At 48.3% G+C, this 27,860-nt stretch overlaps 1 protein-coding gene across 12 annotated transcripts in view; it reads left to right on the plus strand.

The window, feature by feature from the left end:
- AGAP1 (ArfGAP with GTPase domain, ankyrin repeat and PH domain 1) overlaps nucleotides 1-27,860 on the plus strand; it is a 561,575-nt gene that overhangs the window by 156,957 nt on the left and 376,758 nt on the right. For 6 of the 12 annotated variants that reach the window (XR_009217063.1, XM_058533264.1, XM_058533267.1 and 3 more), the window contains exon 1: nucleotides 986-2,458. The exons of 5 other annotated variants lie outside the window; for them this stretch is intronic. Coding sequence is in view for 6 of the 7 variants with exons in the window: in XM_058533264.1 (XP_058389247.1) it covers nucleotides 1,471-2,458 (988 nt within the window). In the remaining variant the exon portion in view is untranslated. Of the gene's footprint in view, nucleotides 1-984; nucleotides 2,459-27,860 lie in introns of those variants that run through there. One more of the 12 variants, XM_058533271.1, reaches the window with a different exon arrangement.

Here is a 27,860-nt window from a genome sequence, read left to right on the forward strand (position 1 = left end):
TTTTCTTCCAAAACTTTTAAACCAGCAAACCGAAACATCTATGTTTAGGACATCATGAAGAACGGATATGTGGATCAACTACGTGTGTGTTTTGTGCTGCATCAGATAATATCAAGAACCAGTATCTGTAAGAGCCAGGAGGGAGCGAGTAGGGGAATCTGATGGAAGAGAACTCAATATTACATATTAGTGGTGAATATTGAGCGCTTACACAAAATGCCTGGCACAGAATGTCTCAGCTAATTTAGTCCTCACGAGGAGACTCAGGGTTTAGGTACTGTTCTCTTCATCCCTACTTTACAGGAGTAAAAACTGAGATGTCTGGGAAGTGGACACGCCCACCTTGGACAGGCAGGTCTTGTTTCTTCCTGTTCTTAAGCACTGTCTGCTCCTGCCTGCTATCCGGGGCAACAAGTGCTGTCTGTCAGGAGCCTTTCCCCGCAAATTTGGAAGATGCTCCTAAAATGTTATTTTAGGGGTGAAACTGCATGGTCCTTCACCTGGAGGGCAGTGGTGTGCACCGCCCCCGTCATCATAGGGAAGCTGCTATCCTCGTCTTTTCTTTGTTCTCTTCTCCCGGGATGTGAAGTTAGAGGGTAACAGTACCTAAGATACCTTTTTTTTTTTTAACAAATACATTGTTTGAGTCTCATCCTCTTTAAAGCTCCATGCTTAGGAGAGATGCTTCATATAAACCCGCAGTAGGTGAGCGATGTCCCTTATTTTGTGTTTTTTTGCAAGCCAGGCCCTGGAGGGTTGGTGTAGGGTTAGGGTTCAGGCGGGGCACGAGGCCTGGCCCCCGGAGGCTCCGGTCCGCGCGGCGGCGATCCACTCCGGCACTTGTGTCTTCCCGCCGGGCCGCGCTCCCGCCGCTGCCGCGCTCCCGGGACTCGGCGGCCGGGCTGGGCGCGCGGCCCGCGGTCGCTGCACGTCGGCCCCCGCCCGGCGCGCGTTTCCATTTTAAACAGCCGCCCGCCCGCCCCTCGGCGCGGCCGGCGCAGCTGCCCGCGCAGCCGGGGCCCACGGAGGGGTGGAGGCTGCGGAGCCGGCGAACTGTGCAAAAAAAGCCCAGGGATGCGAGCGGGCACCGCGCCGTAGACAATGAAGCCGTGGGCGCCGCCGCCCGCCCCGGGCCCTGCGCGCCGCGGCCGCACCTGCCGGCGAGACCGTACCCGCGCCTGACCGCCCGCCCGCCGCTCCGCCCACCGGCCCCGCCGGCCCATGGCTCGGCGCCCCGGGCCCGGACCCCCGCACTTGGGCCGCGCGGCGCACGGGCGGGCGGGCGCCAGGGGCGCCGTCCCCGCAGCCTGAGCGCGGCGCTCGCGGCGAGCGGGGGGCGTGGGCCCTCTCCGGGCGCGCCCGTTCTCTCGGTCTCGCCCGGTGACCGCTCCGACTGCGCGGCCCAGCCCGCGGCGCGCTGGATGCGCCGGGGCCCCGGCGGGCGGCGCGGCGGCCGCGGCCCCGGGCGACATGTACCTGCTGGACGGCAGCGGGGAGCCCGCGTCTCCGCCCGCGGACGCGATGCCGCGCGGGACGGCCCCCAGGAAGACAGTCTACCGCATCTCCGTGACCATGGTCAGGAAGGAGCAGCTGGCCGCGCCGGGCCCCGGCGGCCCCGACCCGCGCCCGGCTCGGAGACCCCGGCCTGCGCGTTCCCCAGACGCGCCCGGGAGGCTCGTGGAGGAGGCCGAGGAGGCGGCGGGCGCTGAGGACCCGGAGGGCTGCCGGCCGCGCGCCTGGGACTTCCGTACCTTCCGCACCCGCAGCACCGGGCAGCTGGAGCTCGGGCGGCTCCGGCCGTGCGCACGCGGCGAGGGACCCGCGGACCTAGCCGGTAGCCCCCTGGCCATGGAGGAGGGGCCGGGCTCGCCCGCGCCTGGCAGCCCCGACGTCGAGGGAGCCCGGGCCGCGCCCCTGCGGCGGAGTCTCAGCTTCAGGCACTGGAGCGGGCCCGAGACGCCGCAGGGCCGGGCCCTCGGCCGCGAGAGGCGCCACAGCAGCTCCGGGAGCCTGGCCTGGGCGCCCGGCGGGGAGGCTGCGGCCGGCGAGACTGCAGCCGCCCCCGGGGCCGCCCTGGAGCCCGCGGCCGCCTCGCAGCCCTCTTCAGAGAAGCGCAACACTCTGGACGTGGGCGAGGTGCTTAGCAAGAACGATGCGCTCTCGGACCTGGAGCGCTGGGAGCGCAGCAAGAGCAAGAACCGCACGCTGGACAACAGCGACCTGCAGCGGCTGGAGCGCGCGCGGGCCGCGGCCGCTGGCCCCGTCGCGGCCTCGGAGCACCGGCTACTGCGCTTTTTCAGCGGCATTTTCGCGCGCAGGGACGGCGCGCCCGGCGGCGGCCCTTCCCCCAGGAGCGGCGCCGCGTCGCGGCCGCGCGGTTACTTCAGCAGCCTGCGGCGGGCCCCGGCCGACGCGCACTCGTCCAGCGCCGAGAGCATCGACGGGTCCCCGCGCAGAGGTGGGCAGCGCGGTCGGGGAGGGGAGGGCTGCGGTGGGAACTGGTGCGGCTCCGCAGGGTGCCTGCTCGGCTGAGCACGCTGGGACTTGGAGGCAGCTAAGGGACCTGCCCTCCCGAGTCACCAGCCGGCAAGCGGCCACGCCGGATGTGAGCTCGGGTAGTGCGGTTTTCCCCACTAAGACTGCAGGCGGTCTGTAAGTTCTTGACTGCCCCTGCTCCTAGCTGTGTGTGGTAGCGCCTTTCAGGGTCGGCCATCTCAGCCCCTGTGAGTCTGCGGAGAGAGCACCTTGCCCGGCGGCGCCTTTCTCCCGCAGGCGCTGGCGCAGCCTTCTGAATGGGCAGGCCGGTGAGCTCGCTGCTGCGCGGCGCGCTTGCTGGCTGTGATGCCTGTGGGCTGCTGCAGGGAGCCCGGGCTGGGCCGCTGAAGCTGCCGTCCAGGTGGTGCTGCTTCTCTGGGAGAAGCAGCATTCCTCTTAATTTATTCCTCCATCCCAAGCCCTAGCTGTCCTGTAGGCACTACCGTCTGTGAGTGCTGTCACGTGGCCTCGCTCTCACTATTGCTCTTCTGGTAAAGACAGTTCACCCCACTGGGCAGGGATGTCGGCCTCGCTTCCTACGGCCTCCCTGCCAACTGGTGTCTTATGGGGAGAGCAAGTCTGGACAGAATTCTGTCTCCTAGTAATACTGTATGATAGCATACAACCAGGAGAATCACGGCCCTGCAGCCTGTTTTGAAATCCCAGTTCTGTGTTCTCTTATGATTTCAACAGGGGCCTTGCAGGGACGGTTCTAGAGACAGATATGATAATATTCCCTTGCAAGAATCAAGTAACCTTCTGGTAGCGTTTGTGGGTCAGAATCCTCCAGAAACGGCAAAACACAGACCTGGTCTCTCCACGTGCTGGAGGAGTACTCTGAAGGCAAGAGCCTGGGGTGGGTGGTGGGGCCAGATTCTTACACCCTATTCCTGGGGAGGATGCCTAAAGATGTTGTCCCCACGCATTGCACGGTCGTTAGTAACATTCCCTATGCTAATTACCAAAACTCTGCTGCTGATAGAGATAAAGGTAGTTGGACAAGCATTGCAGTGTGGGCTTTTGATTAGAGATTTTCAACTGCTAACTCACCACCCCTGGAGAGGGTCTCCCTCCCTAGCGGATTTCACCTGTTACTGACTGCTTAGGTTGTATACCAAAACCATGCAAAAGAAATCAGTGCCCTCCCTGAAGCATTTGTAAGGTAAACTGAAGACAATTGATGTCATGTTCTGATACGCTTCTAATGATCCTCAAAATGTGATAAAGAATGTTGGAAACCAAGCAGTTGAATGTGCAGTAGGGTTAAAATCTGAATTTTTTTATTAGTGAGGATATAAAATAATCTGTTGCCAGGCTTGCATTTGTTTAACTTGCTGTACACATCTTGTGTTTTAACCTGCCTTGGAATACTGCGTTAGAAGGTATTGTGTTTTGACTCCAACCACTATCCCATCCCTTCCTACATGCTGTTAAAATATCAAAGATGACGTGAGTTATTTTAGTAAAGCGATTCGTTTATATGAAGTTGCTACTGGCATCATTTGTGTTCACTGGAAATGCAGATCACAGGTCCCGGTTCTCCCTCTAATAGCAGGCTTGCATCTTTGTTCTCGTGGGCTTTGTAGAAAATAGTAATTAGCTGCTTGGGTTCCAGACAAGTATGCATCATAGAGAGGGAGGGAGAAGTGCACAGACATGATTTAGAATTAATGTATTTCATGCGGTACCTATTGATACAACGTAAAAGCTTTTGGGGTTTGGGATTTTCCTGTCTGGTCAAATGGATTGATAGTTGATTTGGAATAGTAAAGCTGTGGAGTGTGGTGGAATTTTCCCCTCTAGGTTGGTATAAGATAACAATAATAGTCATAATGATAATAATGCTTGGTTTGTTTGCCCCTTGTGGCCAGTTCTTCTCAGGGTGGAATTATTTTGGTCTGAGACATAACACTAGTATTGTGGGTTGTGTGAAAAAGCTGTTAATGAACTAGGTTACGGCACACACACATCAGAACTCTGGGGCTTTACTTTATTCTGAAGTTCTATGTAATCACAAAAAAAGCTGTTTAACTCTTTCACCTGCCTTTGGCTAGAACGTCAGTGTTCTCAAGATTTTTGTAAGGCCAGTATCTATTACAAGGACAAAGTGCAGCCCCCAGAGCTTTCAGGTATTCTCATTTTATTATATACTTTTCCACTTTTTGTATATTTACTTCCTGTGACAGATTATTCAGAATTTAGGTGCTATTTAAATGAGGTTTTGAATTCAGGGTAAAGTTTTCTAAGGCAGCATTCAGATGCAGTAGAACTCGGGCTCAGTTCCCTGTCCACAGGGCAAAGGTCCACAAAGCCTTGTGCCAACAGTGGGGCCAGGTGTGTTTGCAGGACTTAGAAAATTTGGATTTTATGAAAGTAAAATGGTGCAACAGTGCCTGTGAGGTTGGGCAGCACTCTGTAATCAGACACTAATAATTTGTAGCAAAGCCTGAGATTTTCACACTCAATATGATAAATTATGTTTTGCCACTAAGAGTCTGCGAAACGTTTGTGACTAAAGCTTCCATTTTCGGAACTTTTTGGATTTCAGGATTACAGATAAGCTATTGTGGACCTGTAACACGATATATATATATCTGGAGGAGCATCACTAGCTTTCTTTAAATCTTGGCCACAAGGTATTAAAATGTGAAGTTCTTTAAGTATAAAGGAAATTAGAGAAGAGTTGTTATCCAGGCAGGCTTTCCTTTTGTTAAGCTCTTTCAGCTATTAAATTTTTGAATTAACTATAGGAAATAACTTTAGTGGACTAAGTAATTATTACGTTAAATAGTTTAAATGGTTTACTTGGCTACTTGGAGTTATATGCCTTGTCTTAGACAAGGTACCTGTGCTGGAAATAGGGAAGCAGGACAGAGCCTTATTTTAAAACACACACAGGCTCACGTGTCATGGACCTATCGTTTTCCTGTATTCTTAATTCAAGGCACTAGGGTGAAAGGATTGAAGCACCTACCTTTGTAGGATGATTCTCGTGTGCTTTTTAATCCCTGTTGGTACTCGGCTGTTTAGGCTCTTCCTCTTCCTTCCCCCTGATGGATAACAGTCGCTTCCCAGAGCTGCAGGGCAGCTGTTCTCTGTAAGGGTCATAGCTATTAGCGAGCCCTAGAACATTGCAGAGAGGCCCTGTGTCGGATCAAAGGCAGTTTCCTGTCACCTGATACACATGTATTAGGGCAGAGTCTGTTGACACAAGTATAATTTAATACAAAGAAAGATCAAATAATAAATGATTAATTACATCGTAGCGTGTCCCTTTCTGGTGCATGCTCTCTGCATCTCAGCCAGTCTGCAAACACTTCTTGGAACCAGCTGCAGGCTGTGCCCGTCCAGAGCTCACGTGTCTTCAGGGTGTTCTGTTGCTGTCAGAGGGATTGATTACACTAATAAAGTGATTCGTTGATAGCCCTGACTGAGGTTAGCTTTTTAAATTAGTAATTTACAACTGATTTCTGACAGCACATTTTTACGAGTGGCTTTGTTCTTTAATTTCTGATTCCCTTGATTTGTATCACTCAATTTGTGTAGCTTGATAGACTGTTTTATATAGTTAAAAAAAAATTCAATGGAGAAAGAGAGGAAGCAGCAATTAAATGAAATAAAATTACAGAAATAACAATACATTTTTATTTTGGAACTTGATTTGTTACTGAAAAGGACATACATGGTTTTAAAGAAACAAAATAACTCAAAGTTTCTCGTTTGAAATATTTTGAACTAATTACATAGTTAGCGTTTCAGAATTTACTTGCTTTTATAAATGACTCCAGATAGCAATTTAGGAAAACCCCCATTGTTTTTGTTACAGGGTTGAATTGCTCTCCTTGAGACAGAGCAGCCTGGAAGATCAGCCACGGACCCTCTCGGCAGACGCCGGGGGCTTGAGCCATGTCTTACTGCATCTATTTTCTCCATTTGGAGCCCATGTGTCAGCATAGTCACCTGTTAGCATCTTTCTTTATGTCAACCTGGGATATCCTGCCACCAAAGAAATGTGCAAACAACATCTGCTTAAACAGATCCTCCAGTTTTTAATATAGGCCCATTGCAGAAATCTGGCTGGTTATACAATTAACAAATACGTTTTGTTTGGAAGTATAAGACCCAGCTATCAAGCACTTGGTACTGCTTTTCTTTTTTTGAGTTGTCTTGTTTTTCTATTGCATTAACAAACGTTTGTTGAGTTTCTATGGTGTATTCTGTGGTAGGAACAGGGAGCTAGAGCGAACTTCCTGTCTTCAGAGGTCAATAGCCTGTTGGGGGAGATGGAGATGTTCCAATGAATCACAACTTCAGAGGATACTTAGGGGAAGGTATGGCTGTATTTCTCTGCACAGCATACCTCCATTAGAGCATTAATCCCAGAGTGTAATAATAACCTCGTGTACATGTCTGCCAATTCTCATAGTCAGTGAGTTCCTTCTGGACACAAAGTATTATTCCACTTTGTGCTGCAGAGTTAAGAGCACTGTGCTTGTCACGTAGACTTTTAATAAATGTTTGTGGGAGGAATTAATGAGAAGATTGGGGGACATGAAAAAGGGGAGCAGATATCCTCGAGCTAGGGAAGGAGTTAATGAAGCCGTCACAGTGGGATAAAACAATTTGGGTCTTGCAGGATCAGTAAGAGTTTTCCAGGTGGCAAAGAGGAGATTCTCCGCCAGCAAGGTAATTGGGATTTCTATAGTTAACTCCTAAGAAATCATTCCTGTTCCCCAGATCTATACAACTAATGTCAATGTCAAGCATTACAAAGGATGTTACAGTTTCCACAATGAGCTTTTATTTTCAAGAAAAAAATATTTTTTGGCATCAGTTTTTGTTTTTGATAGGAGATCTGCTTTAGGCTGTTGTTGTTTATTTTTTTGGTAATTTGAAACAATTATATCAATTTAAAACAATATCACAGTGAGTAAAATAATGAAAAACAGTGAAGGTTTTATTTATTGAGGACAGTGATTGAGATAAAGTATATCCAGCTGCAGTTATATCCCCAGGTGATGAACAGAATTGGTATTAAGGTCAACAGATTAGCAAAAAGAAGGGAGATTATTGTCTTTGCATCATTTTAAGAGCAGTACCATCTGCCTGCCATCATTTTGCTCTAGGTTTTGTTCAGCCCAAATTAGTCTTCTGTAGTGGTGATATTTACTTTTTTGTAGGTGACAGCCTTAGAAATTCTGTTTCTCATATATTTCACTGGATGTAGGCATCCACATTCGTTAGTTCTCTTTTCTCCTGTTAATTTCCTTAAGACATTAATGTAGATGCTCCTATAATTAAAAAAATGTTAGTGCAGGTCTTCATTTGGCTGGTTTTAATTCAAAGATGGGTCTTGGCCCTTTGTTTTCTTATAATCTCTTGTTTTCATTTTCGTGGTCAGTTTTCAATTCTGACATCACTAATGGATCTAAAGACTCAGAAAGCTTATTAAAAAATAAGCTTGCGTTGGTCGGAAGATGGGAATACTCTGTTCCCTCGTTCAGCACCAGGTGTAGCAGGGAGAGGTCTTTATCTGACTAATGAAGATAATTTTTGAGAGGTACATTTCAGTTGGTGGGGTGAAAGGGAAAATGAGAGTTAACTTTCTTACCCAGTCCTTTGTTGGAGGTGATACAAAGTGTTGAATCGATTTCTGGGGTGGGCATTAGCTCCGAGATTTTGCATGACGCCGTGTAGTTGTTTTGGTCAACATGCAGGACCCCTGACTGTCTTTGGGTACCAGTGGGATACAGATTCATGTGAGTGGATGTTCATTTGTTTGATGTGGTTGTCAAAGGGAATCTTGTGTCGTCCTCTGTCCCCCCCCGCCCCCCCCCCCCCGTGCCTGCCATTGCAAGGGCTCCTTTCAGCCGTCCTGCTGACTGTCAGACACTTGAGAACTGACTTCGTAAACAATGCCACCAGCCTTTCCCATGCATCTCCTGCCCTCTGTAGTTCTTACACCAGATCAGAATTACCCAGAAACCACTTCTTCAGTTGATGTGGGTGGGGGACAGTGGGTATTTCTCTAGTTTGTACCTTCCCATTCCAATTAGCAAGGGCTTTAAAACAATGGGAAAACCAGTTGGTCTGTGAAATAAGTGAAACAGGATTTTGGACTTACAAAGGGATGCATATTTGTAGTGTGCTTTCCTGGAACTTCAGTCCTGCCGCCTTAGACATGGGCACAGCTGCTTACAGTGTGGTAGCCCTGAGCAAGGCTGGTCCGTCCTCCTGTGGTGCTGCACAGCTCATCCATAGCTCTGAGACGCTTTCATCTTCTTGTTCCGATTATTCTAGTTCCCAAACTAGAATCCCAACGTTCTGCGAGTCTGACCTCTCTGGTATTTAAGAGGAGGTGCCTAATCTGCTTTCCTGATCTGGTTCATGGAAGGTGCTGGAAACCGAGTTGATTCAAGACACTGGGGATTTTTAATTTGAAAGAGAAGCCTGGAAGCGTGCAGACTTGTCTCCCGGTATTTGAGAAGCAGACATAAGAAGGACCCTGTAGTTAGTGCTGATTGGTGAAACGCATAGGGAAAGGGATTTTGACTCAAAATTAGGAAGTCGCTTCTCACAAGCCGAGCCATCACACTTTGGATCAGGCTGCCTCCCTGCATGGAGAGTTTCCTGTCACTGGAGGCTTCCAAGCATAGGCTTGTGGGGGAATCTTGGAAGGGGTGTTGTGTTTGTTGTCTGGGGGCCTAGAATCAATGGTCTTAAAGTCCTGTCCTAGTTTTTAAGGTCGAGAGTCCTTTCAGGATCTAGGATTTTGATGATTTTTGTACCTGGTCTTCTGGCTTTCTCCAAAACTTAAAGGGAGATAGATTTGTCTGTAATTTCTTTGGCCTGCCCTCCCACCTGTCCCCACCTGTGGCTCCTGCTTTGTTCTGCCGTCTAATCTGAGTCATAATGAGAATTCTGCCTGCCAGCCAGGACCAATCTGCTCCCTGCTCCCCACTGGCCCCCAGCAGCTACCCCACCGCTAGTGCTGTCTGGGCTCCGGTGGACCATCGAGTCCCTCACGGCTCTGATGCCATTTGACCCTTTGGCTTCCAGTGGGGGGTGATGTCCGTGCGTGACCTTAATCAGATTCTCTCATGGCCTTTGCTGCTTTCTTGCTTTCTCTTAACGTCCTGACTCAAAAACTTGATTTCAGGTATGGGAGTAATACGATGATGGTGGCAGGAAAGAATGCTCTTCTGTTTCTTGTGGAAGACTTTTCAGTCGCCATGTGGAGAGAGCGCAGTGGCCTGAGTTAGTGGAATAAGTTTAGTCTTGGCTGCAGCAGTTCAGCTAGCAAGATGCCCCAAGTCACTTAACTGCCCTGAACCCCATCTGCCTCATTCATTTCAATTAGTGTTTCGCTACCCACCCTAGCTGATTCTCAGGAAGGCCAGAAGTGAGTGTGAAAGCGAGTACCGCACTCTGCAGCCCCACAGATCGTCTTTGCTTCTGAATGATTACGTATGATATGTTTTGCAAAAGACCCAAAGACAGAAAATATCAAATATGTGAGATGCTTGGATTTACACTTGCTATGAGATGTACATTTGCCCCATCCCTGAAACTACAACAAATATAAATTAATCTCATATTTCGTTTTTACTGTGTCACCCTGTATTTTCTCATGATCTTCAGTTTACTTCTTTTTAAATTGTTGACCATTGTACCTTAAAATTACGCGCGGGGAGAACAGAATCTTCTTTTTTCTTTGGCTTAATCTTTTCCCCCCTCTTTCTTTATTCATGTAAGTGGGAGAGTAACTGTTAATTGGAGCATATGGATTCATTTCATTCCTGATACAAGCCAAGTATGTGTTTATTTCAGAAAGCTGTTCTGAGTGCCACGTCCTAACACGGCCTCTCAAAATCCCAGCTTTCCCCCTGGAGGGATGGCAGCCGGAGAGCACGTTGCCTGAAAAGCAGAGGTGTCTGTGTCCCTGGCCGAAGCCCTCTTCCTCTTGGTGAATAGTGACTGATACTCCTCTTGGCAGTGACTTGCAGCCTTCAGAGTAATAGGCACTGATACGATATTTTTATCAAATTTGTTCAGTGAAGTGGAGTGTAATAAAGATCATTTGGTGCATTCCACATTATCTTCAAATATTTAGGTTTTCTAATATGATACAGATGGAGTCATTGGACCTGTGTTGGTCTCAAACCAACATTTTGACCCTTTTGTATATAAAATACTACTACTTTGGTTAAAAGCACCGTGGATTGACCCTTTAAGATTATGTCGTAAAACTTGCTCACCGTTAGTATCAGGAAGTAACCCCAGTAAGAGGTGCTTCAGGTTCACGTGCAAGAGACCAGGGTGTGGGGAGCTGGCCCCATGACCAGACCTCTTGTGGGGACCCTCACTCCTAAGACTGAGGAGTGATAATTAAATATATACACACAGGAGATTGAGAAAATCTGCTTTGTCAGTCGAAAGGGGCTCAAGTATTAAACTGGGCAGCTCTGAGCAGGGTTTGAGGCTTCGATCTGGCTGTGGGAGAAGTGTCCGGCCTGAGCATGGTGGGGGTGGGATGGAGTGGGGGTCTGAGCATGAACACTGGTATCCATAGGGGTCAGGGGCCCGGTAGCCCCCTCTGGAAGCCACTACTTGGGAAGTGTCCTTGGGCCTGCCCATTTGGACCAGTCTTGGATAACTCGATGTGTGACCTCTGCCGCCATGCCTGCTCTGTGTTCTGTGGGCTGGTGAAAGGGGAGCCAGGTCATATAGAGAGGCACTGAGGGCAGAAGGCCTCCCGGGGCCTTAGCTTTGCCTGGGAACAGGTGACAAGTGTTTGGGTTGGTGCTGACATGCAGTGTGCCTTCAGGCAGCATCCTGGCAGGTGTCCCCATCGCCTGCTTCCCCGTGTCCAGAATTGTTTGTTCCAACAGTTCTTATGCGGATCATCATCCTCAGGTCTCCTCGGGGAAAAGCATGTGGCCTAGTGGAAAGAGTGGCAGTGACCCCAGGGCTCTGCTCAAATTCACACTCCACCACTTACCGTTCCCCCGCTGTGCTCCTGGGCTGACCCTGGGGCCCTCAGCGCCAGAGGAGATGACTGTGCCCACAGCTGATATTCAGGACGCAGCCGCTATGCTTTTCTCATCCTCTCCTCAGCTGGTCAGTCTGCTTGCCTCTTGGAGGATTTTCGCTCCTTTTACACTCACCACAACCAGGTAGAAGGCAGGCCGTGGAGTGAAAGAGAGAGATGCTTCAAACCTAGGGCTCTTGTCCTAAGCTCATTTCCACCCTACTCGAGTTCACTGCCTTGTCCGCCCTTCCCCCAGGACAGCGAGACACACAGACATGGACAGAGCCACTTGGGAAGGCGTTGGTATTTTAAAAGACCTGTTGAAGTTTGAAGGCCTTGCCCACCCATCTGTAAACTAAGATCCCAAGTTTACGACACAAGAGTAGATGCTGAATGCAGTAGAACCTGAAAGTATAATGTGGTTATAATTTTTATATCTGCTGTTAGCATTGACCAGCACTTACGGAATAAAAGTATTGACCTTTAAAAGTAGGTTATTAATAGATGAAAAGGTTCAGAATTAGAGTATTGGGGAAATTTATTGTTTTCCACAGATGTATCCATCAAGTTGTGTCCTACAGAGGGTCTAAGTTAGTTTATGTATTTTATACTGTGACACTGCTGTGCTGTCTTTTCTTGCTCATTTTTGTAGTGGAATAGTAATAATTACGTTTTGAAGTCTTTTCAAGCTGGTCACAGTTTCAAGCTGGTCACAGCTGATCCCTCCTTTCGAGCTGGTCGACAAGTCCGTGCAGCCTTTTGGCTAAGAATGAGACATCTGGAGCCAGGTGCCTGGTTTTGCCATTTTCTGTATGTGCGTCCTTGAATAAGTTACTCAGTTTCTTCATCTGAGAAATGGGGCTTGATAATAGCACTTGGCCTCCTGGGCTAGTGGTGAGGGGATTCGGGACCTGTGTGCGCCCCTGGCTTAGAACAGCAGAGGACCTAAATAAGTGTTCTGTCCCCATTACCCGCTGCTGCAGTTTTACCTGCCTCCAGGTGGTGGCCCAGTCCCCCACCCCCAACAACAGGAAATATTCTGGAAGAAAGTGCTGCCACCCTGGCCAGCTGGGAAAGCGAGGTTCTGTTTGTATGAGAAATCTTACTCTCATGAAAAATAGTATCTTCCCCTTAAGGTGGAGTAGGTAAAAAGTAAAGCTAATGATCCCTTGGAAAGAAGTAACTATTTTGGGTTCCATTGACTTTATTTTGGAATATACTTGCTTCTTTTTCCCCACTGACATATATATATTTAAAAAATTTATTAAAATTTAATATTTTCTTTAATATTTATTATATTTAATATTCATAAATTATATAAATATGGGAAAATTATAAATTATAGAATAGTAAATTTAGTATGATTTAATATTTAATTTATGTAATAGTATGATTTAATATTTAATTTATGCACAGGTTAAAGGTCAGGTGGGTGGGCTGATAACAGTCTCTCTTGACCTCAGCTGCCCCCTGTGTCCAGTGAGGGGAGGAACCCCAGCTCTAGAAGTGAACTTTATTCTCAACGGAAGAATCTGGGTACTTGCATCCCTAAGGCAGTTAATTTTCCACACTGCAGGAGGTTTTTGTGGCATTTCCTAACATAAGATAGATATTGATCCACGGAAGGAGATTGAGTTCTCGGGTTCCATCAGTAACTAATTTGGTTTTAGGGTTCCCAGGTGGCAAGCGGTAACCAATGCTTTTTATACCCAGGGATTTTGTCCCCATGCAGAAACATGCCTTTCATTTGTGATAAATGTGCCTTTGGGTGATAATATGGTTTGTGTATATAATGCCAGGTAAATCCTAAAAAGGTCATTCATCTCAGATACCAGGTTAAAATCCATTTCAGGTGAGCGTCCAAACTTAGATGTATTTGGTGCATGTCAGTTACAGTCTGATACATGCAGATAAAATACTGCTGTGTGTGGTGACCAGTCTCTGAAACGCAGATTGTTTAGATGGCTTTTCAGCTTTTCATTTCGTCTGTTTCCAAAATAAACAGGAATGTTCTCTGCATTCACAGAATGTGCCCAGAGATTTATTAGGGATGTTTGTAGACTTGAGGGACGTCAGAAGGATTTAAATCATGAAGCATCTCTTTGGAGGGGAAAGCACACATTCCTGGGAGTTCAGGCTCTCTGTGGTAGAGGGATGTTTCCTGGATTTCTCCTCTTAACCTCTGTCCTCAGACATTCAGGCCTGAACTTCCTGTCTCGTCTTCGGGGTCTGTAGACAATCGAGGTGTCCGTATTCTTGGTGTCCATTTCCTCGGTGTGCCTGTTGGAGTTTGGGGCTCTGTGCGTATGTTTGTGGAGCATTTTTCCTTCCATCTCCAGTTCTTCCCAGAGTCAGCGAGGGTCACCTCAGCTCAGCTGACAATCACATTGCCAGCCTCTATGCTTCAAACACACTTCTGGAACTTTCCGCCTCCCACTGGGTCCCTAGAGATGCAGACTGCTTTCAGAAAGATCAGATCCCACCTCCTCAAACTCCAGGCCCTGCTAGAATCTGTCATGTTGAGCATTTCCATTTTCCAGTAGGTGTGGAAGTGGGGATTGGAGTTTTCCCTTACATTGAGTTTTTTGTCACTCCCATGTGTATAAAGGCTTATGCCCTTTATGATTAACACAAGGGAGCTGCTCCTGCTGCAGTAAAAGTAATCATCATTTCTTTCCACCACTGAGGCCCTCCATGGTGCACTCGGTGGGTCCCAGGCTTTGCCGTGGAGGGAATGAGCTTGGGAGCCTTGAGTGACGGCTCAGGGAGCAGAGGGGGTAAACGACAGGGCGGGTCCTAGGTCCTGCCTCCTGCCCCTCAGTCTGGTACTCCTGCCACCGAACTGGTATTTGAGGCATAGACCGGTGGTGCCTATTTTTAGACTGGTTTTGTTGCTGTGTCCCAATAAGGCAGTAGCAGCAGCAGTAGCCATGCCTGTGCAGTGTTTGCGTATGTTGATTCATTGATTCTAGCAGCAGCCCTGTGAAGTAGATCATTGTCCCATAGATCAGTAGGATTAATTGGTTATCTACAGAGAGATATCTACATAGACATATATAGACAGAGAGATTAAGAAATAAGCCCAGGGCTGCCCCATCAGTCAGGAGCTCCAGGGCTCCTGCTGTTAGCCCACCGTGCTGCCTTCAGTGGATGACAACCCTGCTTACACCCCGACACGCTCCTCTTCTTTCCCTGCCACACTGAGATGGTCCTGGGCGCTTGGGAGCTAGAGCAGGAGTGATGGGAAAAGTGAGGTTGCTGTGTCCTTGTCACTGCATGGCCCGTCGAACGGCACGGCATGATCTTGTTGCCCTGCTTAGGCTCTTCAAGTCTCTGACACAGCATCGGACGCCTTCCTTAGTGGGCAGAAATTAGCATTGCAGTATGTCTCCATATAGCCCCAGAACAGCACATTTTTGGACCGCGCAGAGAGTAGGTGGAGTAGCTTGTGCAGAAAAGTGGTGGTGCATTTGTCAGCCCCAGGGAGATCACGGCACGGTGGCTGTGGTCTTGTCCTGTGCAGGTTCCGAAGGTCTCAGTTCTGTTTCTCTACTGCCCTCCTCCTTTCCTTGTCATTTCAGACCGATGGACCTCAAACTGGCAGGCCGCCACAGGGATCTTCCCTAACCCGCCTCCTCCATCTCCTCAAACCCACGTAATGCAAGATCAGTAACATTTCCACTGTATTGCGATTTCTACTTTTTTCTAGAGTAGTCGTAGAGCTGGGACGTTGGTGGATTGTCTCGCACGCCTGTGAGCTTGTGTCGGATGGTGCCTGTGGAGGCTTGCCTGGCAGGGCCGAGGCTGATGCTGTCGGAGCAGGTGGGCAGTGAGATCGAGTTTTGCGCCCCCTGCCTGGGAGTCGCCAGAGCTGAGATATCACGCTGGATACCTCGCTTTCTGGACTGTATTGAGCACTTGAGAATATTTAGTGGCATTTACAATGTTTTAAAAAAAGCTTCTTGTATTTATTTTCCCTGGAATCATTTTATCTGGTGGTAAATTTATCTAGTGGTTGTGTATGTTTGATGAAAATGGTATTATAATGGTAAATTCATGGGTAACTGGAAGCCTCTGGTCTCACTCCTGGTTTTTGTGCAGTGTTGAGCCATGTCCCTTCTCTCCGGTCACTGATGGGTCCAAAGGTGCTTCTCTCATTTCTTCCTGAGCAGGGATCTTGCTTTCTGACCCACACTGTGGGCTGGTGCGGTGGCTTCACTTTTTCTGCTCAGAGGACTTCAGTACACATTTCTGAAACAAATGACCCCAGAAAGTTAGAGCTGGAAGGGCCTTGACCCTCCCCGCTTCCCATCTCTGACCCCCACTCTTTTGGAAGATGGCACCTGGCCCGAGGCAGGTGGGCTCCTGAGGCTGCAGCTGCTGCAGGCAGGTGCAGGAGGGGAGCCCCTCCCAGGCACCCTCGCCTCCCCTGCTCTTGGCCTGCAAGTCTGGCTCCCAAGGTTACATTTTGTTGCAGAGGCAGAGCCCAAATTGGAACATTTGATTTTATACGTTTGAAACATTTAGGCACAGGTTTTACTTTAAAATAAAAGTGATAACTAGGAGGTAAGGTGTGGCTTATTCTTAGCTTCTTGATTAGGAGGATGGATGGCGTAAATACCTCAGCCTTAGCAGGCACACAGATTCCAAGACTGGTGGTTGTCACTGTGGCTCTGCTGTCCCAGGAGCTGTGCGAGGCCAGGCAGCCAGATCCCGGGCTCTTCTCGGGAGAGATGCAGGTTTCGTACTCGGTGGACTCCACTCTGTTTGGGGTGGGCTCGTTGGTCTTGAAATTTGGCTGCTCTTGCGGTATCTTTGAGTAAAATTATGTTTTTTCTTTGCAAATGATTTTTACCCCTCTAGTCCAGTCGTAGTATTGGTTTCGAGAAGTCCAAATCAATGGTTTTATTTTCAGAGTTCTAAATCCAGCCCTGTAAACACTTTGAGTCTGGGCCTACAGAGTTTGGCATGGATTCGTGGCTATTTTAAATATGCCAGAAGCCTTCTGGGAAGTCGCTGACTGCTGGTAGTTTCTCTGATTGGGCTGTGATCGTGGGATCTCAGAGCATCAGGTTAGAGTGCTGGAGCACTGGGGTGGGGGTTGTTGACTAGAAGATTCTGCCCTCCCCCCAAATCCTATTCCCTAGGCCAGGCGGGGCTCAGAGAAGTCTGCCCCTCTCTGAGGGACCCCGGCTCTGGGGTACTAGTTGCTAAGTGCACCTGGCCCAGGGCTGCCCTGTGGAAAGACCAGTGTGTGTGCAGGTGGATTCTGCTGCTGTTCATCGAGGGAGGGGAGGGGAACCTTTGCAAAGGCTGTGCTTGCTGGTGACGTGCTCTCAGAGGTGGGAATTTTTACACATTTCCATTGCAATAAGCAGAAGTACATTAACACATCTTCAAAATCTGCTTACCACCTCAAGTTAAAGATAATCACTGGAGATGTGCCACCATCCGGTTGGGGCGCTGGGGGGTCTGTGATTCACCTCTTTCTCCTCTCTCCCCTGCCACACAGCAACTCTGGGTCTAAAACGATCAAATAATATCAAATGATGTGACCACAGCAAGGTCACGTGTCGGCACATGCTGCATGGTGGCACCAAAGGAAGACTCAGTAAAAGGTACCTGTGGCTGTGGGTTCACAGCTGCAGAGGCCCCCAAAGGCAGAGAGCTGAGGGGCCCCTTGCTCTGGGGACCTGCATCTCACTTCCTTTCCTTCTTGTCCTCACTGTGGTCTCCATCACGTTGCCCCTCCCCTGCCCTGCCCCCCATTCACCCGCTGGGATGCAGCACTGACCAAGCTTTGGGAATGATGACATCCAGGGAACTTGGAGGCAAAGCGGGGATGCACAATTAAATTTCCTAGTAGAAACAGATATGCCAAAGTACTGTGAAACTTAAAGGAATAAGTACCATTGTGGTAGCTAGGTAGCTGGTTATCTAGTTGCAAGATAGATGAGTTACCAAAATCACAGAGCTTTCCTCAGAGGATGTAAATCAGCCAAACAAAGAAAGTTCAGATGCCAACCATGCATGTGGAGTTTGATTTTGAATATCCATCCAAGGGGCTTTTGCAAAAGATGTTTTATGTATCCAAAACCAAAAACTGAGGGGGCTTCCTGGCAGGCACCACGTGGGACCAACCCCTGCATGCCCAAGGATCATCACAAGTGCGTGTAGACATCTTCATGTAGGTACGTCCCCTGCCCCCACACCTGCTCCTCTGGCCTCTCCCCCATATCAGAACATGGCGTCTACCTTCCATCTGTCTGTCAGCCCAACACTTGGCCTCCTCCTCCTGCGTCTGGTCCCTCAGTGGTTCTAGAGTGCTGCCTCCTTTTCCTCCTGCCTCTTTGCCCTCCCTGTCCCCCCTCCCTTGTGCCCTTCCCCCTCTCCCTCCCCTCCCCCTTCCCCCATGCCCTTTTCTTCCCTCCCTCCTTCTCTCCCTCTCCCACTCGTCCTCTCCCATCTACTTTTCTCCTTCTGTACCTGTACTGCCTGGGTCCACAGAGAGCAGGAGGGGCCTTCTGGCCTGCCCTCTATAGCTGGGTCTCACACACCAGCCAGAAAGTATGACTCACGTCATCTTCTCACCTTAAAAGCCACCAGGTGGCTTCCACTGCCTTTATGATAAAACCCAAACTCTACCCCAACATCAAGCGGAACTTCATCCTGCTCCCCTCCCCGCTCTCTTCAGTTGTCCTCTGGCCTGGGCACTGCCCCCCTGCTGATGTCTCTTCCCCTGGCTGCTCCTCATCCTCCAGGTCCCAGCACTTAACATGCCAGCCCCTCAGAGATGCCTTCCTGTCACTCTCCCCCAGCCAGCCTGTCTCACTTGCCCTTTACCAGGCTCCCTTGTGTTTCCTGCCCAGCACCATCACCGCCCATCCTTATGAATCTGTTTGTGGGCTTGTCTGCTCTAGACTGACACTCCTCGAGGACGGGATCAGGTTGGAGCTGGTCATGGATATCTCACTAGTTCTTGGCACGGTGCCCAGCTCCAGAAATGCTGGGGGAATGAATGAGTCAGTGAGTGAATAGTACGCACTGCTGTGGGTGGCTGCCTCAGGGAACTGGCACCTGAACGGGAAAGGTGCCATTACCTGTGAGCCAGCGTGTCTGCACAGTGTCAGACTCAGGTGCTCACCGGGTCAGGTGTGGTCTGGGCCCCTTCCTGGTGGGGGCTCTGTATGTACTCTGCAGCAGTTACCAGCAGTTGGTGAGGCCATTGTCGGAGGTCAGCTGCCTAGGAAGCAGGCGCCAGGAGGAGACATTTCCTGAGGGTAGGACGTTTCCTGAGGCCCGCTCTTGAGCGCCCACCCGGGGGGGAGGGGAGAACGCCCACCCACGGGGGAGTTCAGGCAGCAGGACTGGAAGGAGGGTAGCTTTGGGCTGCAGTGCAGTCTCCACGAGGGGTTCAGGCACCCTCAGGACGTAGGCAGGGGAGGCCTCTGGACGTGGATGTCTCTCAGAGTTGCCTTAAGGTAGGCAAGGGAGCTGGACCTTTATCCCCATTACCATCCTGTGCTCGCAGGTGGTGTGCCCTCCAGGAGTCGTGTCCTTGGGCTACACCACTCTCCTCAGCCAAGGGCAGTCACTGGGAGGCAACCTCAGCTTAGACTGGTCTACCAGCAACACTCCCCACAGCCAGGCACTGAGGGACGGCGCCGGGCACCTTGGTCATGTGAGGGTGTTGTTGAAATCTCTCCTTAAAAGGAGTAGTACTTGCCATCCTAGTAGGAGGATGTAGAAATTAAATAGAAGAGTTAACCAAGAGTTGATGTTAATTACCTTTTTTTATAAGGATTTTGTTGCAGTGTTTTATTTTTTTATTGAAGTATAATTGACATACAATAGTATATTAGTTTCAGGTGTACCACATAGTGATTTGATTTTTTTTACATTACGAAATGATCGTAAACTCCGAGAAGAAAACATAGGCAGTAAGCTCTTTGACATTGGTCTTGGCAGTATGTTTTTAGATATGTCTCCTCAGGCAAGGGCAACAAAAGCAAAAATAAAGAAATGGGACTACATCAAGCTAAAAATCTTTTGCACAATGAAGGAAACCATGAACAAAACAAAAAGGCACCTGGGGCTGGCCTGCTGGCGTAGTGGTTAAGTTCGTGCACTCTGCTTTAGCGGCCCCGGGGTTTGCGGGTTTGAATCCCTGGCGTGGACCTACTCACCACTAATCAAGCCATGCTGTGGCAGCATCCCATATACAGAATAGAGGAAAACGGGTACAGATGTTAGCTCAGGGACAGTCTTCCTCACGAAAGACAAAAAACAAAACAAAACAAAACCAAAAAGGCACCTACTGTATGGGAGAAGATGTTTGCAAGCTACATATCTGATAAGAGGCTGATGTCCAAAATACATAGAAAACACATACAACTCAATATCAAAAAAAAAAATCCGATTGAAAAATGGGCAGAGGACACACATTTTTCCAAAGAAGACGTACAGATGACCAACAGGCACCTGAAAACATGCTCAACATCACTAGTTGCCTTTTATTCACATGCAGAAAATCATCTGTCTGCCAGAAGTCATCTTGGTTTCTCTGCATTACTGTAACTACCCAGCAGCGGGTAGTTACTGGCTTTTCCATTTGGAAAACGTGGCAGTTTGGGTGTCTACTACTTTTGCAAATATATCGTGAACATTTTGTAAAAAGTAACAGAAATCACCCTCTGGTTTTAGTAGTAGTATGACTAGGTGACTGTTTCCCTTTAAGTTTAGTGATACAAAGAATAAGGAATAAAAAGATCAGGAACCTTCTTTCTGTGCAACTTCTTGGTTCCCAGGGTCATTTGTTCTTCTTCATCTAGCTCAGGCATCTCCTTTGGACGTTTCGGGACATGTCCTGCCCGCCTCACCCTGTTTGTGTGTACATGTGGGGACCCTGACAAGTTAGGTGTGATTAGAAAGCAAACACATCTCAGACTTAGAGGACAAAGTATTAGGAGTTGAAGAAGCTCCAGGATGCCTGGGGAACCAGATTTCTTCTTCCCAGTTTAACCTGCATGGCATTAACCATGCGCCCGGCACAGGCTCCTGCTGCAGCCTGCGTTTCCCACGGTGGCATTCAACTGCGTTTGACGGGCAGAGAATAGTGGTGGTGGGTGGGAGATGATGACCAGCTCCCCATAGTTTGGGAATCTATATCTATCTTATGTCTATTATTTTACTGTTAAATGGTCTTCGTAATTTCAAAACCAGGTAAGAATCTGACATTTGTAGTCTGATGACTAAGAAGGACAGAAACAATGGGGACCTACTCCTTGTATTTTCCTCCTTAATTATGCTGTTCAATGCTCAGACGTTGAGGCTGACGTTAAAGGCTTCATGGTTTGCCACCTTGATTTCCACGTGGATGAGTCATCTCACACTCCTCTGGTTCTGAGAGGCATAAAAAGGAACTAGTCCTGTCTGAGGTGTTTCTGTTGCCTTTTCTTATTACAAAAATAATACATGCCCATGGTAAAGAATTAAAACAGGATGGAAATCGGTAAAAGAGAGAAAGAAAATCCCCCGGCATCTTACTCCTCAGAGACAGCCACTGCTATCAGATTAGTTGAATATAATTCCAGACAACATTCTTTGCACTTGTTTATATGCTAACTAATTCTAATTAGTTAACCCCGAATGTCAGTGACCGAGGGGTCCCCAGGAGTCATGTGAGGTCCTGGAGGGCTCAGTGGACATTTAAGTATGCTGATTTAAGCTCATTTAAGTTCAGCTTCTGCACTTTGCAGCCTGATCGTAGTCTGCTGGACAGGAGGCCAGGACCACGCCCACGAGAGGGGAGATGGATCCGTTTGTCAGCCGGCTCAGCGCTCCTCCCAGGACCGTGATTAGATTTGCTGGGCATTACAAGCTGATGGGCAGTATTTATTCTAATCATGTAATGCAGCCACAAAATTGCTAGTGGCACCACGAAATCACTGCCCATTTCCTGTGCATGGCCTGCAGACTTATTTGTAGGGAAAAAGAAAAATCATTCACGTTAACTCTCAAGATGAACATGTCTCCACCCTATAAAGAGAAATATCCCAACTTTTTTTGGTTTTGATTTGCTTTTGTCTACATTAAGTCATGGGTTGTTTTAGCCACAGGCACTACGAGGCCATGTAAAGGATCCAGGGTCTCTGAAACCCCTCTTTTGGTCAGCAGAGGCCCATTAGAGAGAGAAGCTGGCACGGCCCCCAAGCAGCTGGCTATGGGTCTGCCTGGAAGGGTGTTCCTAGAAGAAAAGATTCTAGGATGTGAGAGCCAGAAGGGACTGAATTTTACAGGTGAAAGGGGCCCCGAGAGACTAACTGACTTGCTGGAAGTTGCCCTGGTGTTCCTTGCAGAGTATGGATTTGAACCAAGCTGGGGAAGTGTTGGTTTGCTCGTTAACTGTCTGTATTTCACGTAGTTAGTCCTCGTGAAGCACCTTCAGAAAAGGTTGACCACAGCAGCACCCACCTACCCATGACTCCTTGCAGTCCTGGATGGAGTGATGTTTCTCTCTCGCTGATGGACAGGCGATGGGGACAGAGGCAGAGTGTCCTCTCTGTGCCTTTTGTCCCTGCTGTTGGGCAGGAGTGATCCTAGGCCCTGAGGATCTTGTGCCTTCGCTCCTCCGGCCAACCTCTTAGTCGTTTGTTTTGGCTGAAATTCGGGGGCAGTAGAGAAAGGGTTAATTCTGATTGCACATTCTGTGGTCATCTTCTGGCTTCGTTGTCCTCTGTTATCAAGCCATCTCTTATTATACACATTAATTGCACCATGAATTAAAAAATATTACTGACTGTTTACAATTCTTTATGGAATTAAAACTGTCAGGCCCAATTATATCCAGCATGGGACTGACAGAAATTCAGCATATGAACTGTAAATATCCAAGCCTTCTCTCCTATTTTCTTCAGTATTTATTTTAACCAGGGAAAATTTTCGTGTTTATTTCAGTGTTGTCTTAACTTCCACAGATAAATTGATTGTTGCCTACCCCTGGCGTCTAAGTTGCATAATAGAAATTACCTTTTAATATGTGTGTCTGCTCAGACTTCAATAGGAAAAACATTTGCAAAAACAGAACTGTCTGCTTTTACATCTCAGAATAATAGCTGTGAATTTAACCTACTGATTTTGTTTTTTCTGGCAATTTCTGACTCATGCCTTTTCATAAAAGTGTCCTTATTTCAGTATTTTCATTTTCAAGGACTCTGCAATTTCAAGTGTTAAAATATTTTAAAGAATCCTTAAAGACTGTTTAAAATTTTAAATCCTGTAAACTGTAGGATTCTGACTTTGCTCTAAGATGACCAGGTTCTTCTGCTTCTTAGAAGTGCCAGGAGCCACTGGCAGGAGACTGTGTGTCCTTAGCCGTGACAGCTGGGGTTTTAGTGGTGGGGCCACGGCTCAGTGTGTTCCTAGGGTCGTTGTCTCAGGGACACTTCATTATAGTAGCCCTGTGTGGTAGGTGGCAATATCGTTTCATAGTTATTAATCACACCAGCCATAGTTTTAAAGGTCTTGTTAACCTTCCCACTTTATGGAAGCTGTTACCCAAGGCTCAGCCATAAATCCTCGCGAAGTACAGGCTGAATGTCTACTCCGTGTTAAACCCCGTGGTGAGCCTTGAACAAGTGGTGCTCTGGAGAAGAGAAAGAAGCACGAGGGAGGCCTGTCCCCATGGCTGGTCTCTGGGCCAGTGGGCGATGGTGGTGGCCTGGATCACTGTGGGCTTCTGACAAGGCCTCACCCCTGGCTTCTGTGGAAGGAAGGATGGAGATGACTCAGGTTAGGCAAGGCATCCCAAGACTCCAGACTCATTCCTGGGCCTTCCTTGCCCCCACATCTTTCCCAGCATTGGGCAGGGTGGGACTGTCAGGTGTTACTGCCGGGACGTGGGAACAAAGACAGGCTGAGTCAGGCTGGTTTGGGGCCAGGGGCCAGGGAGGCCTCCTGTAAACTCGAGCAGTGTCTTTGGTTTGGGGGTGTCTTGGTGTAGAAAGCTGAAATATAAGAAGGTTTTGGGTGGCAGTGTTAGGTTTAGCAGGGGAAATTGGGGCTGACTTTCTGTAACATTGTAGCTTGTGGCCCGAATATATATATTTAAAACTGAATGTACTTTTTTTTCCCCAAAAGTTTTGTGACCCCTTTGAATTGCCTCTGGTTAAATGGGATCCCCAAATACTTGATTGAATATTTACCTCTTTCTTCCCTAAGCATTTCATGGCCAAAATGTACTCATCAGAGCCGTGAAACACCTTCCAAAAAGTGAACAATCGCGTCCAGATTGCATTCTGCCGCCAGAGGGGTTAACATAATTAGAAACCCGAATTCGCACATAGTTTCTGTTTTCGGGACGGCGCTGTCATCACGTGGATGGTACGCCGTTCTTTCTCCATGGACTTTAGTTAGCAGTCAAGGTGTTGTGAAGACTGCATTTCCTCCAGCATCGTGCAGTGAAGGTGTCTAAACTCGCTGCCAAGCTGTTGAGGTTTGGGAGTTAAAACTGGAAGTGAGACCCCAGCTGAAATAAGGAAACAGCAGGATGTGATGCTTCACCAGAAGTCCCGAGGGCGCAGCAGAAAGTATTTGGAGGCCTGCTCTTGGGTGCTTCTTCTAGGGACTCCAGTGTTGAGAGAAGGCCCCTGGTTTGAGCTTGGAGACAGACTTGTTGTCTGTGACTGTGAAGATGCTTATGTTCTGTCTCAGGTCAACAAGAGCTAGGACGGTGGTGTTATCCTGCCTGGGGATCCAAAGCCTGCCCTGGAAAGACATTTGCAACAAAACCCATCATCACCCTGGTTTTATAACAATGAAACTGGAATCAGATGGAAGATGGAATCGGGTCATGGGTTTGAGGATGATTGAGTTATTTATGAATAAAATGTTTTGAAGCAGTGTCAGCTAATGAAATGCGTGTCCTTCTGAAGGAAAGACAGAACGTGAAACTATTGGAGCTGTCCCCAAGAGACCTTTGCAAGTGGCTCCCCTGCTCCCCTCGAGGCTGTAGGTAGCCGTCTATTTCCATATTTGAAGAAGGAAAGGAAAATTTTCTTCCCCTGCGTTCTCATTCTCAAATCCTCACACCCTCTACTGTCCTTATCCTCAGACATGAATCTTTTAAGCTGTTCTTTACACACCCAGCACAACACTGGTGTTCTCAGAGAGTTCTGGAATAACGTGCGTATGAAGCCTTTAGGAACACTGTTGAGGAAAATGTCGGCAAAAGGTATCATCCATCCTCTGAGAAGTTTAAAACTTGTGAATCCCCTAGAGCTCATCTGGGCTGGCAGCATTGCCTGTGCGGTTCCTTAGAGGAGAAGCGAAAAGACCCAGTTAAATGCTGGTGGTGTTGTGAAGGACTAGTGAGTCACATCAGGGCTCAGGGGAAAGATGCTTGGGATCGCAGGCCATGGCTTGGCCGTGTCTGCGGTGGTGGGATTGGGGGCATCTTGGTGGTCTGGCGCATGTCATCCTGCACTGGGAGGGCCAATTTCGGAGGGGGAGTGCTGTCAGGGAATGTGGGGTGGGAAACTCTTGTTTGTGCATCTTTGAGGCCACTGAAAAGCAACCTGACCTTCTAGAGAAGCCTAGAAAGAATTTGGTATCCCAAAGGTTTATGCTTTATTCCATTTATCATAGAGGTTCAAAGATTTTCAAATGAGAAATTAAATTATACTGTGGAAAACTGTGCAGTGAGCTTCCGTTAAGTCCTCCTTTTGAGAGTCATCGATGTATTATGTATTAGCCAGTTTGCAGTGTGGCTGTTTTCTGCTGCATTGAAATGGATTTCTGTATTTTATTAAGGATGTGCATTTCCTTCCCCAGCACAGAAATGACACTGCCATGGGAGCCGCAGTCTCCGCCAACGCTCCTGTTCTCTGTGGATATGCTTTTGCTTTTTCCCATTGTTGTTTCCACTGATAGGTTGGAATTATCAATGCTTTCAACTAAAAATAAATGCTCCTTCGCTTTTCTGTGGCTAAAAAGAATATTTTTTAAAAAATCCTCGTGAAATTTAGTTTCGAGTTAAATGTCTCAATCCCTGAGATAATGTTTTAAAAATTTCACCTGCAATTTCAGGCTCCTTTCTTTTACCCTTGTGTATCATTTCACGAGGTTTGTCTGGAAAGTCTATTTGTGGTCATCGGAGCCAAACAGGAATAAGGGGGAGGGAGAGACCATAAAGTCGTTCTAATTGTGGCCACATGCTGTGCTTCTGGTTGATAATTTGGAGGAAGAAATGAGTCCACAGCTCTGCTGGGGAGTGAGCCCTCGCCCCAAAGGATGGCTGGTTTAATATACTGAAGATGAGATTTCAGCTCCCTTGTCTAATGAAGAAAGCCGGGGAGCTTTTAGCTGAAGGCTCTGAGACCCTGAGGAAGGACACAGTGCCAGCTGTGGAGATGGAGGCCTGAGTGGAAACTGAGCTGGCTTCTCACAGGCTGCGCAGGTGGGGACCCAGGGGATGGGGTGTCGTCATCTCGGTTCAAGTCTGTTGAGAGAGCGCCTGGTTTATCGTGGTCCTCTTGCTCTGCTCATTTCATTCTGTTGTTTTCTGCTAAGATAGAATGAATATAGGTATTTTCAGGATTATTTTAGAACTCTGCAGAATTTCTGATAATACATGTACTGGTAATCATGCCGCATGGGTACATTTTTTTCTATGCATTCTCGTGCTATTGGGTCAACCACATGAAGTGGCCATTTTTCGACCACTTTCGACCTACCAAACAGCAGTTCCACGTGGTTCAACGTGATATAAGTTGTCCCGGCATTGAAAGTAACCGACAATACCTTTTAGCTGGTTTTCCTCACCGGGTTGCTTAGAACTACGGTAGCTCATCACTGTGGTTTCGTTGCTTGATCAGTGCTTTTTGGGCCACTTTATTTCAGGCTCACCTGTGGCCCTGACGCAGGCAGTGAACTCAGGTAGTGAGTGTCCACCCCAGCAGCCCCGGCACCCAGGAAACGGGTACCTGAAGTCTTGCTCTTTAATCGCACCCCCAGAGGCAGGGCTTCCACCTAGGTAGTTGGCCTTTTGCTAGACGAGGGGCTCCGTCATCTCTCTGAGTAGGAAAGAAGCACTTCCATTTTACCCTTGTGGAAACAGTGTTAGAGAGACTCGGAAGGTTACCGAGGTCACTGTCCACCATGACTCCTGGCATGGAGTTCCCTCTGTCTCCCCTGGATCTGCCTCTGCCGCAGGGCCCTGGACATCGGCACGGGCAGGGCCAGGTGGGAGATGCAGGGCTCCCATCATCCACAGTCTGATTTCCTGATGTTGAAATTTTACATCTGCAACCTCTGCTTAGCAAATTTTGAAAAACTGATGGAGTCAGAGTAAAGAAATCCTATGGGGAGCTGGTTAGAAATGCAGATTCTGAAGTTCTGGGGGATGAGTCCTGGCTGACGCTCACCTGTCTCCAGTTTTGCCAAGAGTCCCAGGTGACTCTGAGGCAAGGTGGGGCGGGGAGCACTCTTCTTCGAGGAGCATGGCAGGTAAAGAGGGAGAGATTTAAAAGCTTCGGTTGCCGGGGTGACCTGCTGCAAGTCACTGGCCCTCTCCAGCTGTGCCCTGCGGTGGGAGAGGTGAGAACCTTACCCATACGCTGGTGTGGTGTTTAAGGAGCCTGGGGCACAGCGAGGGCTCAGGAGATGGTCATCCGTCTCACCGAGGTCAATCGTAAAACTCAAGGGAAACGCTGTATTCTGTTCTCTGCATGCTTCATTCGTGTGTACAGGGTTGTCATTGCTTGTCACATAGACAATGGTAAAGTCACATATAATGTGGGTAGTTTTCTGTCTAAAGTGTTTTTATAAGTTACTGACATCATTTGTCTCCAACCAAATTAATTGTGATGGAAAAATTGCATTGTTTGCCAGTATTGCAAAGAGATTTGATTGCGTTTTGTAAAGAAGACTTGTATTTTTACTCATTGTAATTTCTTTGCTCTTGAAGAATCTTTCGCATTCTTGTTTAGGGAGGAGGATATCAGTGTCCATGGGAGGGGCAGGGCGGGGCAGGAGGACCAGGAGAAAATAAAACATATCCATTTTTATTGTAATTTCAACACCCCCCCCACCAGATATGCTAATAAATTGTCCTTAATAACTGATTACTTTAATTGAAATGTACTGTTATGCCAGTCAAGTCCTATGTATATTCTTACATAATGCTGGTTTTCAGCATGAAGTGAACAAGAAGCAAGTCAGACTACAGCTTTGATGCTTTTCTGAAGGAAGGTCAGGGTGTAACTGTGTGGTCCAGGCTCAGCGGAAATGGGACATA

The sequence above is a fragment of the Diceros bicornis genome, chromosome 37 (assembly GCF_020826845.1).
Source record: "Diceros bicornis minor isolate mBicDic1 chromosome 37, mDicBic1.mat.cur, whole genome shotgun sequence".
NCBI lineage: Eukaryota > Metazoa > Chordata > Mammalia > Perissodactyla > Rhinocerotidae > Diceros > Diceros bicornis.